General features: G+C 44.6%; 1 protein-coding gene across 1 annotated transcript in view; it reads right to left on the bottom strand.

Moving 5' to 3' along the window:
• ETV6 (ETS variant transcription factor 6) overlaps positions 1-15,602 on the bottom strand; it is a 140,787-nt gene that overhangs the window by 89,636 nt on the left and 35,549 nt on the right. Inside the window, exon 2 of the mRNA XM_086758087.1 lies at positions 3,102-3,231. Within this exon, the coding sequence (XP_086614213.1) occupies positions 3,102-3,231 (130 nt within the window). The remainder of the gene's footprint in view (positions 1-3,101; positions 3,232-15,602) is intronic.

The raw sequence follows: 15,602 nt of genomic DNA, 5'->3' as shown, positions 1-15,602 counted from the left end.
AGCTGGCAGAAATGAAGATATATGGTTTAGGACTGAACTCTGCCTTTATTTCAGTAAATGCAACCAGAATGTCACGGAAATAGAGAATGAGTGGAGGCCTGAGAAGCTATCAGCTCTATGTGCGACTGCAGGAACTTACCATATCTCCCTGTAGCACTGGAGTGAGTGGGGTTTGAAAGAAGTTATTATGCTTCACCTAATCAACAAAAACAACAATAAAGCTGGAACCAAACAAAATCTCTGACCTAGAAAACCCTCAGACTTTGCAGATCTAAACCCAGCCTTCACACACAGAACCACAGCCTGAACTAGAAACTAGCTACTTTGCCTGACTTCTAAGGCAGTTTGGATTTAGGACTAAAGCAGTCGCTCAGGTACATCTCAAAAAAAAAAAAAAAAAAAATTAAAATGAGAGGGGTCCATGCAGGAATTGCAAAATCCCATGTTAATAACTCCTAAACCTCATGACCAAAAGGTGTTTAGTTATTTCTGTACCTGGTATTAGGAAGACTACTACTGGAATACGATCGTCAGTTCTGTTGTCCTCACTTTAAGAAGGATGTCTGATGTGAGAAACAGTTCTCAGAGATGATACAAACAGAATTTGAAATCTAGAAGCTTTACAGGAAGACTGACAGCCTTAAAAACCTCTCTTCCTACCCACTTTATCCAGGAAAGGTTAAGAAGTTACTTTATCTAAAAGCACCTATATCAGGAGTAGTCTTTTGACAATATTTTGCAGGAAGGGAGATAATGAGATCTAATAGTTGGAAACTGAAGCTTGACTAATTCAAACTATAAATAGGTCACTTAAAAAAAAAGGCAAATAAGGAGGATAATCAAGCACTGAAAGAACATCTAGAGACCTAATATCCTTCCCATCACTGAAGCTTTTACATGAAGAGCAGAAATCTTTCTGCATAACATGCCGTACCTCAAATCGTTACTGGACCTAAACACAGGAGTTCCTGAGTGAAGTTCTGTAACTCAAGTTATACCAGAGATTGTTTTCGGAATTCAAAATGGTCCCTTCTGGCCTAGCTATGAACTTATACACTTGAAAAAGTGGTTCTAACAGGGTTTTGGTCAGTTGACTGGGGACAGTGTTTCGGTCAATACTGACTGTATACTGAGCTACAAAATTCTGTATTGCCATGGACTACAACCAGTAAGGCTATGTAGGTGTGCTCCATGCTGTTTATGATCTGAAACACTGACTTTGTGAAAGACTATTCCACAGATATTTAATGATTAATAGTCTGTTTTTACAATACAAGTCAGACTGCTGTGGAAACACTAATGGGAAAGAAGCCTCCTTGCAAGTTTAAAAAGGCACCAAAAGAAAAAAAAAAATCAAAACAAAAATCAAGGTGAAAGGTTGGATCACACCTAAAAACATTGGCTAAAAAGTCTTCACTGAGAGGAAGCCTTATAAGCTTCACACGAGCTAGCTGATGGGAAGGAAGTGGGTAGCAAACACAGTGCCCCACCCTTCTCAGCATGAGGGTCTCTGCCTTCCTGCCTTGTGCATCTGTCAGACCCAGTGAGGAAGGCAGTAAGTAATTGGAAAGCCAACTGTGATCCTACTGGGGAGAGGACAGACAGTGGCTCCCACAGCCAAATAAACAGTACCAACTAACGCAATGGGGCAGGGGGAGCGGGAAGAAAAAGTCCCTGAGATTAAAAGCCACGGTGAGGAAAAGAACTGCTGGATAAGAACTGCTTCTGTGTTGGTTTCTTTGTGTCTAAGTTTTGGGTAAAGCACAGAAACGCCCTCTAAGTGTGGTGGCAAGTCCTCTCAAGGATGGGGAAACAGGCCAGCAGCCACAGGTACAGGCAAGCAGGGTCCGGGAACTCGGGGATACTCAGGCAATGACCAGACACGGCCAGAAATGTTGCAGTGCCAGCTCCCATTACTATCAGAAAGCGAAGAAAAGGTACAACTTGGGCAACACTGCAGCACAGACAGAAGAGAGTAAGAGGCATTAGAAGTCAAAACCAGGACCGTGCAGAACACAGCATGGGCCGTGAGTAACCTTGGGGCAGAGCAATTCAGTGGACAGCAAGGGAGCAAGCACTGGATTACAGAAGCGCTGGGAGCACAGTTTGCATCCAGAAAAGGAGTGTGCCTGGAAGACAGCTGAGGACAGGAACAAGAACATCTTGTCATAAACATGGACTTTCCCCCACCCCCCGACTCTGAAATCCCAAACCCGTTTGTCAGATGGCAACACACAAAGTTATGTTTGCTTCTGGCCCTGTTGTCCCTCAAGTACCCCAGGAATCTAACACCTGACAAAAGTTTACTTAAAACCTCTCAATTTACATCAGAACCGCTTCCCCTTCAAAAAGGAAAATTCCACTCTTCCTTGTCCCCATCCTATCTCACTAATTCACTCTCGCTGGCCAACAGCCCTTGGCCTTTCCTATTCCTCAAACATTAAATCATCTCAGCAAGGAAGCGCCTGGCTCTCGCCTTGCCCTCAGCTCCAGTTTTTTGTTCCAATGTCAGTGTTATGCCCTTCCTCTGTTGCAGCATCCTTTTGTGCACAGCTAAGCTCATTCTTCCTCCTTTCCCGCTGCCTCTGTCAGCACACGCGCTCTGTATCAGAGAGCCTGGGCACCAGGAGCATTTAACGCTGAGACCCATAAGGACCTGAAAAATACCCTCTCTGCACAAAGGCACTCCACTTGCCACAGTTTGTGAAACTCTGACCTTGCGTTGCAGCACATCGCCGAGCAATTCCTACATTGTGGAAAGAAACATAGCACTTCTGGTCAAAATAAAACCTCCGCATTTGTGCCTGTCATGAGAAATAAGCCAAATCCTTGACAGGGAGTGGAGCGGATGGGGGTGGCGCGGAGGGGATAACGTACTGTCTTTAAGAGTCATTTCTTTTTATTAAAAAGAGTATTTAGAAAAATCAAACAAGCTAGAGCTTTAAAAAAAAAAAAAACAAAAACAAAAAACCAACAAACAAACAAACAAAAAAACCCAAGCCAGTGGGCTTTCTTGTTCTCTTCCATAAAAACAGAGACACTTCCTCACCCCACCCCACCCTCAATCCAAGAAGGTAAGAAGCCTCGGCGCGGACACTCACGCAGGTGTGCCGGCAGTCTAATGGTGTCTTCCTCCATCCTGATCGCTCGAGGCACTGGGACATGTAGTGGTGACGAAGAAGTGTAATTTGGTACCGGGCTCACTGGAGGTGTGTACGAAATTCTTTCCTGCTGTTAAAAAGAAAGCGGGGTGGGGGGGAGGAGGAGAGAGAAAGAGAGAGGACAACGTGAACTTTGGAACAGAGGTGTGAAACCCAGGCAAGGGAGGGGGAAGTGGGTGGAAGGAAGGAAGTGTGCGCGCGTGGCGGGGGCGAACAGCGCTAGCGATGCGCCCGGCTGTCGAGGGTGCCGCGGAGCTCGCCGCCTGTCCGTTCGCGGGCAAGTGTCCCACAGGCAATGTGCTGCCTGATGCTGTGGTCAGAGGTTGAACAGCTTTTAGGGCGACGGGTTTATTTGTCAAAAGGTCCGTGAGGTTTCAATGGGTCTTCTCAAAAGTTTGCTGAGGGAGGAAAGGGAAGTGACACACAAGTGGGGAGGCTCTGAAGGTTTTATGTTGGTGAAAAACTGACTGCAACTCCGTGATAGGTGCATGAGTACCATCGCAGAAAGTGCCAAAACCACTTAAACCTTATGCTAACAAATCAATCATGGTCTGAGCACATTTATTAGGTATTTAACACTTTACTACTTCACAGCATTTTAAAGATATTAAGCAATTAGTTTTGTCTTTGCTGCAGAAAATCATACTCTATCACTAAAAACTACTCTATTTACCACCAAGTAATGCAGAACTTTTTTCCTTGCCTAACCTAGTTACTAGCACTTTCTTTGAAGTTGTTTAACTTGCAGCCAAATAAGTAAGTCAGCATACAGAAAGCAGCTACGCAAGAACAGTCAAACAGAGTTAAAGGGCAATTTGTGAATGTTGCATTAGTTTCATAATTGTCCCTGTTACATTTTTATTTCTGAAAACGTCTGCCAAGAAATTTAAGACTGAAATTTAATCTGATCTGATGGGAAAATTCTTCCATATTCTAAGCCTGTACTCCAATCACAGCACAAATTAGACTCTTTGTAAATAAACACAGCCACAGTTTTACAGGAGCATTAAAAAAAAAAAAATCATTATCATATGCTTCCTGGAAAGCAATGTGTGTTATTCCCCAAAACCATGCTGCTGACATTTAATGATGGCAGTGCCAACAGCGTGGCTTTACATCCACATACATCCAGAAGCAAAAGGAGCTACCTTTGTTTCTGAGTATTTGCAGGAGAGCACACGAGCAGTTCCCCACCCTGACCCTGGCCTCTGGCAAATGCAAAAGACAAACTTGGTGCTGGAGCGAGACAAGGTAATTACTTCCATCACGAACCACAACATTATCACGGCCGTGCAGCAGGGAACTAGGCTGAGGCTGACAGAGGCACCTGCAGAATGTAACACTAGCACCGTCACCGCCAGCGAAAGGTAGGAGAGGTTGGTATCACATGAGGGAAAATAAATGGCGCATGGAGCACCAGGAGGTCTTACATCTCTCAGCCACCGCTTCAAAGCAAGCCCAGCTCTTTCTGGCGCAAGGTGCTGCTATCAGCTTGCTGCTCAGGAGCTCACACAGAGCCAGAAGTTTCTCCTCAATGTCCGGAGTCCCACCACTATATTGTAGCCACCCCTGCCGACAGTCACGGCAGAGAAGACCGACAGCAGGTGAAGAATAAGTGATCCATCTCAACACTAACTATTCTGGGTTTAGACAGAGTGGGAAGACAGCCCTGGTTCACTCCACCACCACTACATTGTTATTTCTGCGAGTACAGCCGCTGTGGCTTTCAGCACAGTACTTTTTAACCTGAAATAAAAGACTGAACAATTTCTGTCTCCCACAAAGCCCTTTAACACCTTACTCAGTTTCTTTCTACTCATCTCTGTCCAGGCAACAGCAATCCATTAGCTCATACGAATTTAGTTTTGCTTAGTTAACAAACAGGGATGTTCACTAAGGGGTGGTGAGACGCACCCGCGGAGCTACAAACCATTACTCTGCTTTCAACTTTTGCACCTCCTTCCCCGACCCGAAGTGGCTGACTCCACGCTTCGCGTTCCCACGCAGTGCAGCGCTCTGTGCCCGTTCCGCAGCCGCGCTGCCCATTTGCACCTCCTCACCACTGGTGCACGTACCCGCCACTCGCAACGAGACCAGCCGCTTCCTAGCATTTCCTGCCGCGATCCACCGCTCAGATAATCGAACCGCACGGCAGCTGCTCGTCGTGTTCATTGAATGAGGTATTTGTAAAAAGAGGAAGACTTCTGAAACATAGCCACCCAGATGCCTGCCTCTGCAAACAGGCACCAGAGGATAGAGGGGGAGACCTGAAACCCTTTTCCTCCCTCCCGAAGAACACAGGATACAGACCAACCTCAGGCCACATTTCACGCTCACAGAAATACCGAATCACTGCTGCAAAGACAAGGGCTAAGTGGCTTCAAAGGGCCTCCTCACCGGCCAACAGCAGGAGGAAAGTCCAAGCAGAAGACAAAATTAAATCCGGAACCCCGTCTACTTCCCTCAACACGCAGGAGGTGCTGTATCAAACCACGCCATTACACTTCCAGTACCTCCTGCCTTTCTCTCCGCACTGATCAGCCTCTTAAAGGCATACGGTAGCCTGATTTATTGTTATAAATAAATGCATTTGATTCATTGTTTCCTAGTATTCATAAGAACAGCGCTGTAAAAACCAAAAAGAAGTTCTGGAAATGCACAGTTACTTTTTCCACGCACCATGAATGTCCACAGTAATGTGTGAATTGGTGATATTTGCCAAACACATTTTACAAGGCACAAAGGATAGTCCGCTATCCAACTCCTACTAGTGCCTTTGAAATGCCATCTCTTACTAATCCTGCATTTTTTTCCAGCACCTTTAACCCAAATATCAAAGCAATTTACAGACATTAGGTAAGTCTTTTTATTAGACACACAGACAACCTAAGCTACAGAAAGAGCAAAGCTCAAATAATAAGTAGTTTCAGAGTTAAGCTGTCTTGGAAAAGGACAGCATGTGCCTCTCAGGGGCAATGCATTTAACAAGTGCATCCTGAAAGAGCAGCCCTAGTAACTGTCCCGGCCACATTTCCAAAAGGTGTGGAATGGTAATGTCACAAGGAGGTCAAGGCACTGAGCTTGTGGAAAATTGAGCTTCTGAATCAGTAAGGTGGCTAGCAGCAGAACTGCAAACATCAGTCCAGTCCTGCAACTGCCCGTAGCTCTGTGCTTCAGCCACATGTAACTCCTGTCCTACACAGACGTGTGAATGCAGAAGGTCACACCTGTTCCTCCAGGCTTCCTGAGGCTTTTTAGACTCACACTTCCAGGAGGTACCTGTTGTGCTCACACCACTGAGAACAGATTTGCTTTAATCTGCGCAACTCCAGAACTGCCTAGGGCTTCTCTCTATGGGATACATCAAACAAAAACACCGTTGGTATCTCGTGCTTCTAAGGTTATGCAACCAGATACTCCGCAACCAGGATTTTTTCTGAAAGTTTCCCAACCAGTCAGTTTAATATTTCCCTTTGCATTAATCCCAAGAACAGATGGTTCAATGGTAGGGTTGTTCAAGCAACAGCTTGAGAGGAAGGATAGGTAGTGCTGCTGGCAGAACCAGCATGAACCTTTTGTGTATTTGAGCCAACAGCCTTGCTGCAACTTAGTCTACTGATCACACATATTTGGTGTGATCCTTTGAGATTATCGGTAATGAGTGCTAGGAAAGAGCTTGGCATTACCACACTCCAGATTTGCTGCCTGCCAGGGGACCCTATATAAACATTTAAACCCACAATTGACCAAATGCTCAGCCCCAAACAACTGCCATATACAAGCAACTTCAAAACAGCAGCTCCCTAGTATTTTGCCACTAGCCACAATGAGATGGATAAAACAATTGGCGTATTGCTTGCTGTCATTGTTTTTGAAAGGCTTCTTCAGCTCGCAGTGAGTCAGGAAAGTTTCACCATGAAATTTCACCTTGACTGCAATAATTGAGGAGATGCACTAAGTCAGCCTGTACAGAGACCCTCCTTGGGGTTTACTCCAGTAGCAGCTGGTGCTCCAACAGTGCCACCTAGACAGCCAGACAGACAGGTCTGCTCAGGCTGGGGCATGCCTTCACCCGCCCAATTCAGCAGAGACAGATTGAAATGCATGGTTAAGAACCAAGACAAGCTACAGTTCTGTTCTCTTTGCACTAGAAAAGTACAAAACACTAAATATCCAGGTGTTGAGAAAACCTTAGATCAAACCATCCTGTCTAAAAAAAGGAAGGTAACTCAAAAGCTGTATCAATCATGACTATCTAGTAGGAATGTACATCTCCCAAAGCCATCAAAGCACACACCGCTTTCAGTTCGAAGAATCGGAGTGGATCCTTTACAGACAAAAATCTACCTGAGTAGCTAGAAAACTCTGTCAGGAACACAAGTAATTCCTATTGCTAAAATAATAATTTTTAAATGTCAAAATTGCAAAATTAAGTTTTTAAAAAAGTCTAACAGTTGAAGATGAGTGAGACTGCAAGCAAAAACAGCTGCATGCTTTTGCTAAAGTTACACCCTTCTAAAGTCCAAAGCAGCAGCCTTCATCATGAACATTCTCCAGCTCAAAGTCTGATGGTCTTTTTGTCCCTGTACTAACTCCATTCAGGTGGCAGGCACAAGACATACATGTTTTTTCAGAAATGAAAATAAAATACGTAAGAAAGCACGCTAATCAAGCCCAATTGCTGTCCCAATTACATGGCTACTTCAGTAGCTGGATAGGATATTCAAGTGACGATTTAATTGATAAAGCAAAGAAACACATTAGCTATGGAGCAGTTTTCAGGAAACCAGAACGGCCAACGTGGTCTGCACATACCCTGCGTAGGACACAAAAGGCACTGTGTAAAAACCTACCCCTATACTGCATGTAATGATACTACACAGGGCGAAGTTAACCAAGAGTGAAAGCTGAGGTGTGCTTGCCCCTCCAGGCTGCTGGTGTACGTGTGCCACTCTGCGCCTGTCTTGCCACATTTCTAGCTCATCTTCGCTTCTCCAAATGGCCCAGGCTCCCCATCCCAGCTCCCTAGAGAAGCAGGCGTTACCGCAAGGTGGAGATAACAGTGGTTTGTTCTGCAGTAACTATCGGGAAGCCAACAGTGAGAAGTAAAAAGGGAGAGTTATTTGTCCTGTTCTCACAGGCCGTCCTTTGTTACTCGCAGGAGGTAGTGGGATGCTGCTTCAAGGGAAGCTTCCAACTCCCTGTGTATCATCCCATCACCCTGCTCCAACTCCTCATCTGTGGGATGCGTGTTCAGAGAAGGCAGTGCTAGCAGGTGTGCAGATGTTCTGGTGCCCTCTTAGGCTTCTGGGGAAGCTCTAGGCTTAAAAACTCTTGAGTAACATGCCCTCACCTTATGCAAATCCAGGTGTGAAACATATGATGGTAGCTCTCAGGACTAGGAAAGATGGTGTTCTAGATACAACACTGTATACCCCAAATCACAAAGGATGTCCAGCTCTGCAAGGATGCGGGACCAGGGCTGCCAGCTCTTTCAGCAAGCACACCAAGGCAGGGAAAGTCAAAAGACAAGTCAAGGGACCAGGAGCTGGGAGGAGCCTGGGAGGGGGTCTGGCTTTGCTACTGTGGATCCGCCTAGGGGTACAATACAGGGGAAAAACAGCCTCAGAGAAAAGGGTTTTTGGGGGAGAAATGAGGTGCCTGCAGGAAAGATTCTGAAGACCCTGCACATCTGGGCACTCGGCAGGCCAATGCCAGCAAACCAGCTGTAGAGTAGCCCAGGGGATGACAGCAGAAGATTCAAGTACGTTAATCACTAGGAAAGCAAGTGAGGGGAAGAGGAAAGGGAAGGAAGACAAACGCAGTGTTCACCGGGGCTTTGTATGCAATGCTATAACTGGATATGGAAGTCCAAGAGACCACTATGAGATGAGTTTCAGGGACCAACATAGGGAGGAGGGGGGAAATCAGAGCCACTAAGACACTGGGCACAAAATTAAAACATTTTGGGATTTTCATCGATGTTACATCTTGCATACTCCAACTTCTGCCAGGGACAAAAGATCAGGCTCCAGAAAATGCAAAGTAGAGCTCTGCAGTACCAGGGTGTGAATTAAACTCTCCACTCCCCTCCCTTCCCCCGGTTGCTGTCATCTTCTTAATTTCCATGGCAGTCTTCTCCTAATTTTTTATCCCATTAATACAGCAATTCACGTCAAATCTATAGCAGCATAATCAGCACACTATCAGTAATTAGAGAAATTAAAACAAACACAGCTCTCTGGAATGGACCTTATGCAAAGCAGCACTGGGGAAAGATTAACATCTCATTTCCTGCGCAGAGAGAGCAGAGATTGTCTCTGTGACCTTAGTGATTTTGTGAAGTTCAGTTCCTCCCTTCCTCCTCCCTCTGACGAACCTCCCGGCACAGGAGCAGGAGATGGCTACCCTCTCATCTCAATCCTTAGTCAAGCACATTAAAAAAAAACCCTCATCACGAAAGGGAAGGGGAAAGCAGACAGTGGGGAACTTCACGCTTCTCCTAAAATGATTACAACCACTGTTCTAATTAAATTAAAATCTTAGAGATAGCAATACTGATGCACTCAAGTGTTGTAAAAAGGCAGCTTGCGGAGGTCAATGTTATTGTTGAAAATGTCATTATATGGTTGCATTATTGTCTAAGCACTGCAAAATATCTCAAATTAACAAATTTTAATTCATCAAAAAACTAGCTAAACCACATGCTCAAAAAGTATTTCTTCGCTGAGGTCACTGATAATATGGGGAAATAGAGCATAGAAACAGCTTGTGGGAAGATACTATCAGGTAAAACTACAAGACAAGGAGCTTAATAAAATTCAAGAAAGGATTAGTCATTTATATTAATAACAGAGAATTTTATCCATAGATATCCCAGCTTGGCAGTACAAAATATATATGAGAGGCAGACTCTGGTTCAGACTTTGGAAGTGGAATTGTTCCACTCCAAAACAGGAGTAAAGCTTTACCAATTTGAAGCAGGAGATCCTTCCACCCACCCTTCTGCGGCAAGGCTCTAAGGAGAGGTAGTAAAGGTGTGACGTGGCCCACCTGACCTACTACTTCAAGCCAGAAGTCAACCATGGAGTCAACTGCCTGATGTTAATACACCATCTGCCCCCGGCTGCTTTCCACGTGCCTCCAAAATTTCTGTTATGGTGTTGTCACTGCAACATTCCTCCACAGAACTTGCTACTGACCTCTGCTTAAGCAGGGCACAGGGAAAGGTGGGTCACTGCTCTGATCCACAGAGCAACCCCTTTTGCCCCTACACCATGATTTTGTTAGCGCACCTGCTTAGCACAAAGTGCCACGGAAGGCTTTGAGAGAGAGTTTATTGGACATCTAGGAAAAAAACACATGAGGCTTTGAAGTACTGTGGCCAGTGAGTAAGCAAGAGGGAAGCAGGGAGGGCAACAGAGAAAGACTTTCCAGGCTTAGATATCTGCACGTCAGAGACATTTCGCTGCATCTTTTTTGCGTTCTCTTTTCTAAAATGGGGAGTTCTGGGGAGCCTCATCTCCGTAACACACGGTGGTTGTACAACCCCGCCTGTACGTGTGGGAATTCACACCCTGAACACCCGTGACTGGAGTCATGCACTCATTTCGGTGCAAAATTTCTGGAGGCCATGAAATTGAGATGGGAAAACTAAGGAGGAACACGGTGTACAGGGAGCTGCCCTCTCACATTTTATGGGAAAGGACACTCCTGGCGCTACTCTGCAGCATCTCAGGGCTGGCATGGCGGCACAAGTGTTTTCACTAGGTTGCATTACGAAGCTGTGACTGTACTGGCAAGCTGCAACGCTACTACGTATTCAAACATATTTCCAGGACAAGCATCATTTCTGGTCTTTCTGCAAGGGATGACTGTTGCTTTCTGAACATTTTTACTGAAGCAACAATTACTGTGAACAGGATCCTTCACAATAAGGGATATTAAACCTTTCCATAGCACAAACTACAGGTCAGAACTGTCACATGGACGAGGTCAACTCATTCACCGCCATGGATTATCTACGTGCCCATCGGTTAAGTAGTGGAAAAATCATGGGAGAGTAATTCACATGAAAGTCATAGCTTCTTTTAATCCTCAGTCACTGATGGAAATAAAATTCCTGAGGACTTAAAACGTTCTGAAATACACAATTTAAAAATACAAGAAATTATCCTTCTTGGTCCCATTGCACAGCTGGACTTTGCTCCCCATATACAGCTGCAAAATTCTCCAGCAATTTTTAAAAACAATTATTCTGGTCCCAATTTACATTAGTGGAAATAAAGTCGACATACGGTCCTCAATCTTTACCTCCACCAGTTCAGTTACTTAAGTTTACTCTCTCTCACATTATCTACATGGAATCAGTTTGAACCTGAGCGCAAACAGTGTGTACATATGCCTGGAAACATGTATATATGTTTGGAAACAAATTGCATCATGATATGCCATAATTATCTTATATCTCTTACCATTTGAAAATATAGGCACATGCAAAAATCAGTTACTATAACAAAGCAGAAAAAAAGTTGTTTACGTTTGATCACATAGGTGCCTACTCTGGTAAGCACGAGAACATCTCTCCTCTATGAAGAAGAGTTACCCACCACTGGAGGTATTGAGAAGACAACCCTTATTACAGGCTCGGGTTCTGGCATTGGAAGACCATTCTAGGCCAGAGAACTGGTGTACCTACTTATTACCCTGTGAAACAACAGTTTAACCCTGCAAAGTCGACATCTTTTCAACTTTCCTCACCAGCAAAACAAAACACTACTGGGATACACACCACATTTTCATGACAGCATTTCATCACACTTCAGACTTCTGGCAGACTTTCCATGAAAAAAGGACATAGTAAATACAGAGAGAAACCTAGGGGTGCCACGATGAGGTCTAACCCCACACCTTACAGTTCCTGCTCCTCAAAGTTCAAGTGGTGCAAAAGTAATCCAGTAACGTAACCCACAGCACAGCAGGGAGAATGCTTTATCCTCTTGTCCAATACCACCACCAAGTAGGTAAAAGGCAACTCTCTAGAGGGAACCTAGGCCAGCCCAGGAAGAGGACAGCTATAATAAAGGCTGTTGGTAAAAAACCGGGCAGATCCACTTGAGTGCTCAGGAAAACTGAAGAGAATGCACAAAGAGAGAAAGACAGCCAAATAAAATAGCAATTCTCAAAGACTGTCTCAGTAAGCTAGTCCAGAAACAAGCGGTGATGGATGTTTGCTGCTATAAAACACCAAAAGGATTCAGGTTATTTGACTCCCAGCATACTAAATGCAGAGGGAGTTCCTAAAAAGGGCCACACTTGCACTGACCTTGTCTACTGTAGAGAAACTGGATATGGAAGAAACATCAAATTACGATTTTCCCCTCCCACTATCTTTCACCTACTCCAGCCACTTTAACGTGAACAATATGAGAACAGTGTGACTAAAAAGGAAACTCTAGCTGACAAAGAAGAGCATATAAAAAACAGCTGGTAGGATTTCACGTAGAATGTTGCATCCTGCACATTTCCAGGCTCTTTATCTGCTTCATATATATATACACACAGATTTATATAGGCAAGATAGACAAGTTTTAAAAGAGTCAGAAGGTCTAGCTTATAAGGAAAGCATAAAGGAACTACAGAGACGAAGAGATATGACAGATACAGCTCAACAGCCAAAAGGAAATAAAAACAGAGGAAAGGGAAGATAATCTGGAAGACGTATTGCAGAAGGATGAGCTAATGAGAAGCTATGATTAAAACATTAAGCTGCAATAGGAGACCACTGAAGGCAGCTGAGTTAACATCAAAAGAAATGAAATCTGCAGGCAGGTCAACCTGTACAAAAATCAGGTTATTTTTTACAATTTATTTAATAAGCTATTTAGCAGCTTTTGGAAGGTCCCTCCAGTCAGCAGTCCATGGGTATGAGAACACAAACTAGAAGAAACCGAAGCTTTTGCTGATCAATGCATCAGACACAGGATATTACTCAGAAAAAGTAAACAGACCACCTGGGGGGTAGCTTGACAAACAGCAAAATCTTTTATTTCCTCTAAAGCATGGTCCATCGGGATTGGAAGAACTTTAAGGAGACTTTTAAAATACGTTTGTACAGAAACAGTTGGCCATGGTGCAGCATATCTGATTCAAAAAAAAAGAAAAGATGAGCTTTCGCGTGTCTTTGAAAAGAAGCTGAAGCTCCTGAGCAAGCCATCCTTTTAAGAAGGGGCGGGTGACAGAAGGAGAGCAGAGTCTGAATTTGACAACATGGTCTGTATTCCAGGCACAATGACAGGGTCGAGTGATGGCTCTTTCTTAAATGCTTTCTCTTACATTAATGCTGCACACTCTAATGATTCGGCCATTACCATTAGCAAATCTGCAATGTCCCTGCCTAGAGCTAATAAGTAATGAACTAAGCGGGTGAATATTCTGTTGTGTAAGGAGTGCTATTAGCAATCCTTTCCCAACTGCTCTGAAAACAAGAAATGCCTTCCAGGTACGAGCTGTCCATGTGACAGGGCACATCCCACACAGCCCTTATTCCTTCACTCAGGAAATTCCAGCAGCACTCCCAGCACTCAGAAGGGGAACAAGAACTGGATCACCCCCTGCATGGTGCTGCTGTACGGGGCTGGGCGGCAGATACCACATCACAAAGCACAGGAAAACACAAGCTCCGCAGAACAGGTTTGAAGAGAAAAGGTGAGAAGGACAGGATACTATTCCCAGACCTGCTACTGACTCTCCAAAACAAGTTGTGGCATTACCGCAGCCCTCATTGCCTTGGTTGTGCCAACAGGGCTCTGGGATAATGCTGAGCCCACAGGTCTGTCAAGCCCTGGGATGGCTAAGCATAAAAACTTAGTTTAGCCACTCTCCTTCTGCCATAGCTTTTCCTGTTCGTTAAGTTCCCCAATTGTTTTAATTGTTCCTTTCAACCTTTGCATCACTTTTAGTTCTTCCTCAAATTATTATTTTGGTTTAGCTCATAATCCCAAAGCATTGGTTATGATGTTGCTCCTGGCAGAAGAGAAGTGCTGAAGTTTCGCTCTGGTTATCTTTGGCTTGTTTTCACAGCTAAGCATTGCTGGTTCACAACTGAATGGACACTGAGTGAGAGCCACTCCACCCTTACCATAAGACTGCTTATGAGCTGCAAATATTGCCACCCTACGTAAGTGACAAGCTTGGAAACTGAGCCAGCTGAAATGGAGTCAACTGCAACCATCTTTAAGGAAAAAAGTAAAGTGCTAGTCCCGGACTAGCCTTGTTTTAACTCAACCTGAAGCCTTGTCCATGGTCTTCATTATTACACTATTTACATATGTCCTATAATACCTTTACCACTTCCGTGCAATGAAGAGAAGCGTTACCACACTCACCTTTACAAGCAGAGGGACCAAAACACACGTAGGTTAAGTGGTCAGCCCACCAGGGGCACAGGGGCTGAGCAAAAACTTACTTTGACATCTTAGAAAAGAATATTCTCTCCTAAGAACTCTCTTGGGATCTGAATACAACTGTTAGGACTTCACAGTTACACAGTGATAGCACTCAAGAGGCAAACTGAACCACGTGGCCATTGTCCAAGGCACTGCAGAAACACCAAGCAGAGGACAGCCCTGAAGAGCTCAAAGCCAAAATAGTCAAGAGAGAAGCACCAGAGGAAGAATCTTTTTGAATCCTGTTTTACAATTAGGAACAGAGGTGCAGTAAGAAGCAGCAAGTTTCCTAAATCCCCCTCTTACCCTCTACCCACATGGCTGTGTTTCCGGGGTTATCTTGCTGTTCTGGAAACAGAAGGATGAACTACAAGAGAGAAGTAAAATGACATGGACATAACGCAAAAGCCCTGAAAATGCATGATTTTACTTTGCATTTTAGGATTGATTTTAAATAAACTCTCCCTGAGCACTTCTGATTTCTAATGCTTGTCAAAGCACTGACTGAAATCTTTCAACTCACAAGTGGTGGCAGAGATGGTCTGCATCAGAAGAGAGCTGTGAGCCCGTTCCAGAAACACGTCCCTCTGCCAGAAGAATCAGGACAGAGGCACTCCAACCCTTCCCACGGTTACGCAATGGCACAGATCCAGTTAGGAAGGTAGGTCTCGTTACCCGACCCAACTCACAGCTAAACGGCCTTAAAAACCAGCACAGCTTTCTGCTGGCACAGGCAAAGCAAAACAGGGGGGCATCAATCACCCCCATCTAATCAAGCAGGGTGTGTTTAACACTTGAGCTGAGCTGTGAGACTGTCAGAGGAGATGGGAGAAGGAAAAAAAAAACATCAAACCTGCTTACAAGAAGCATGACAAAACACTTCTTCTGTTCCTACAGCCAAGAAGGTGACTGGGACAATTGCCCAAGAGTAGGAACATTCCCAGCATTTGAGGACACACATGTTCCTTCTAGCAAGCATCCCCCCAGCCCCTTC

This window comes from Chlamydotis macqueenii, chromosome 1 (assembly GCF_036417535.1).
Source record: "Chlamydotis macqueenii isolate bChlMac1 chromosome 1, bChlMac1.mat, whole genome shotgun sequence".
Taxonomy (NCBI): domain Eukaryota; kingdom Metazoa; phylum Chordata; class Aves; order Otidiformes; family Otididae; genus Chlamydotis; species Chlamydotis macqueenii.
This window is presented reverse-complemented; position numbering and strand designations above follow the sequence as displayed.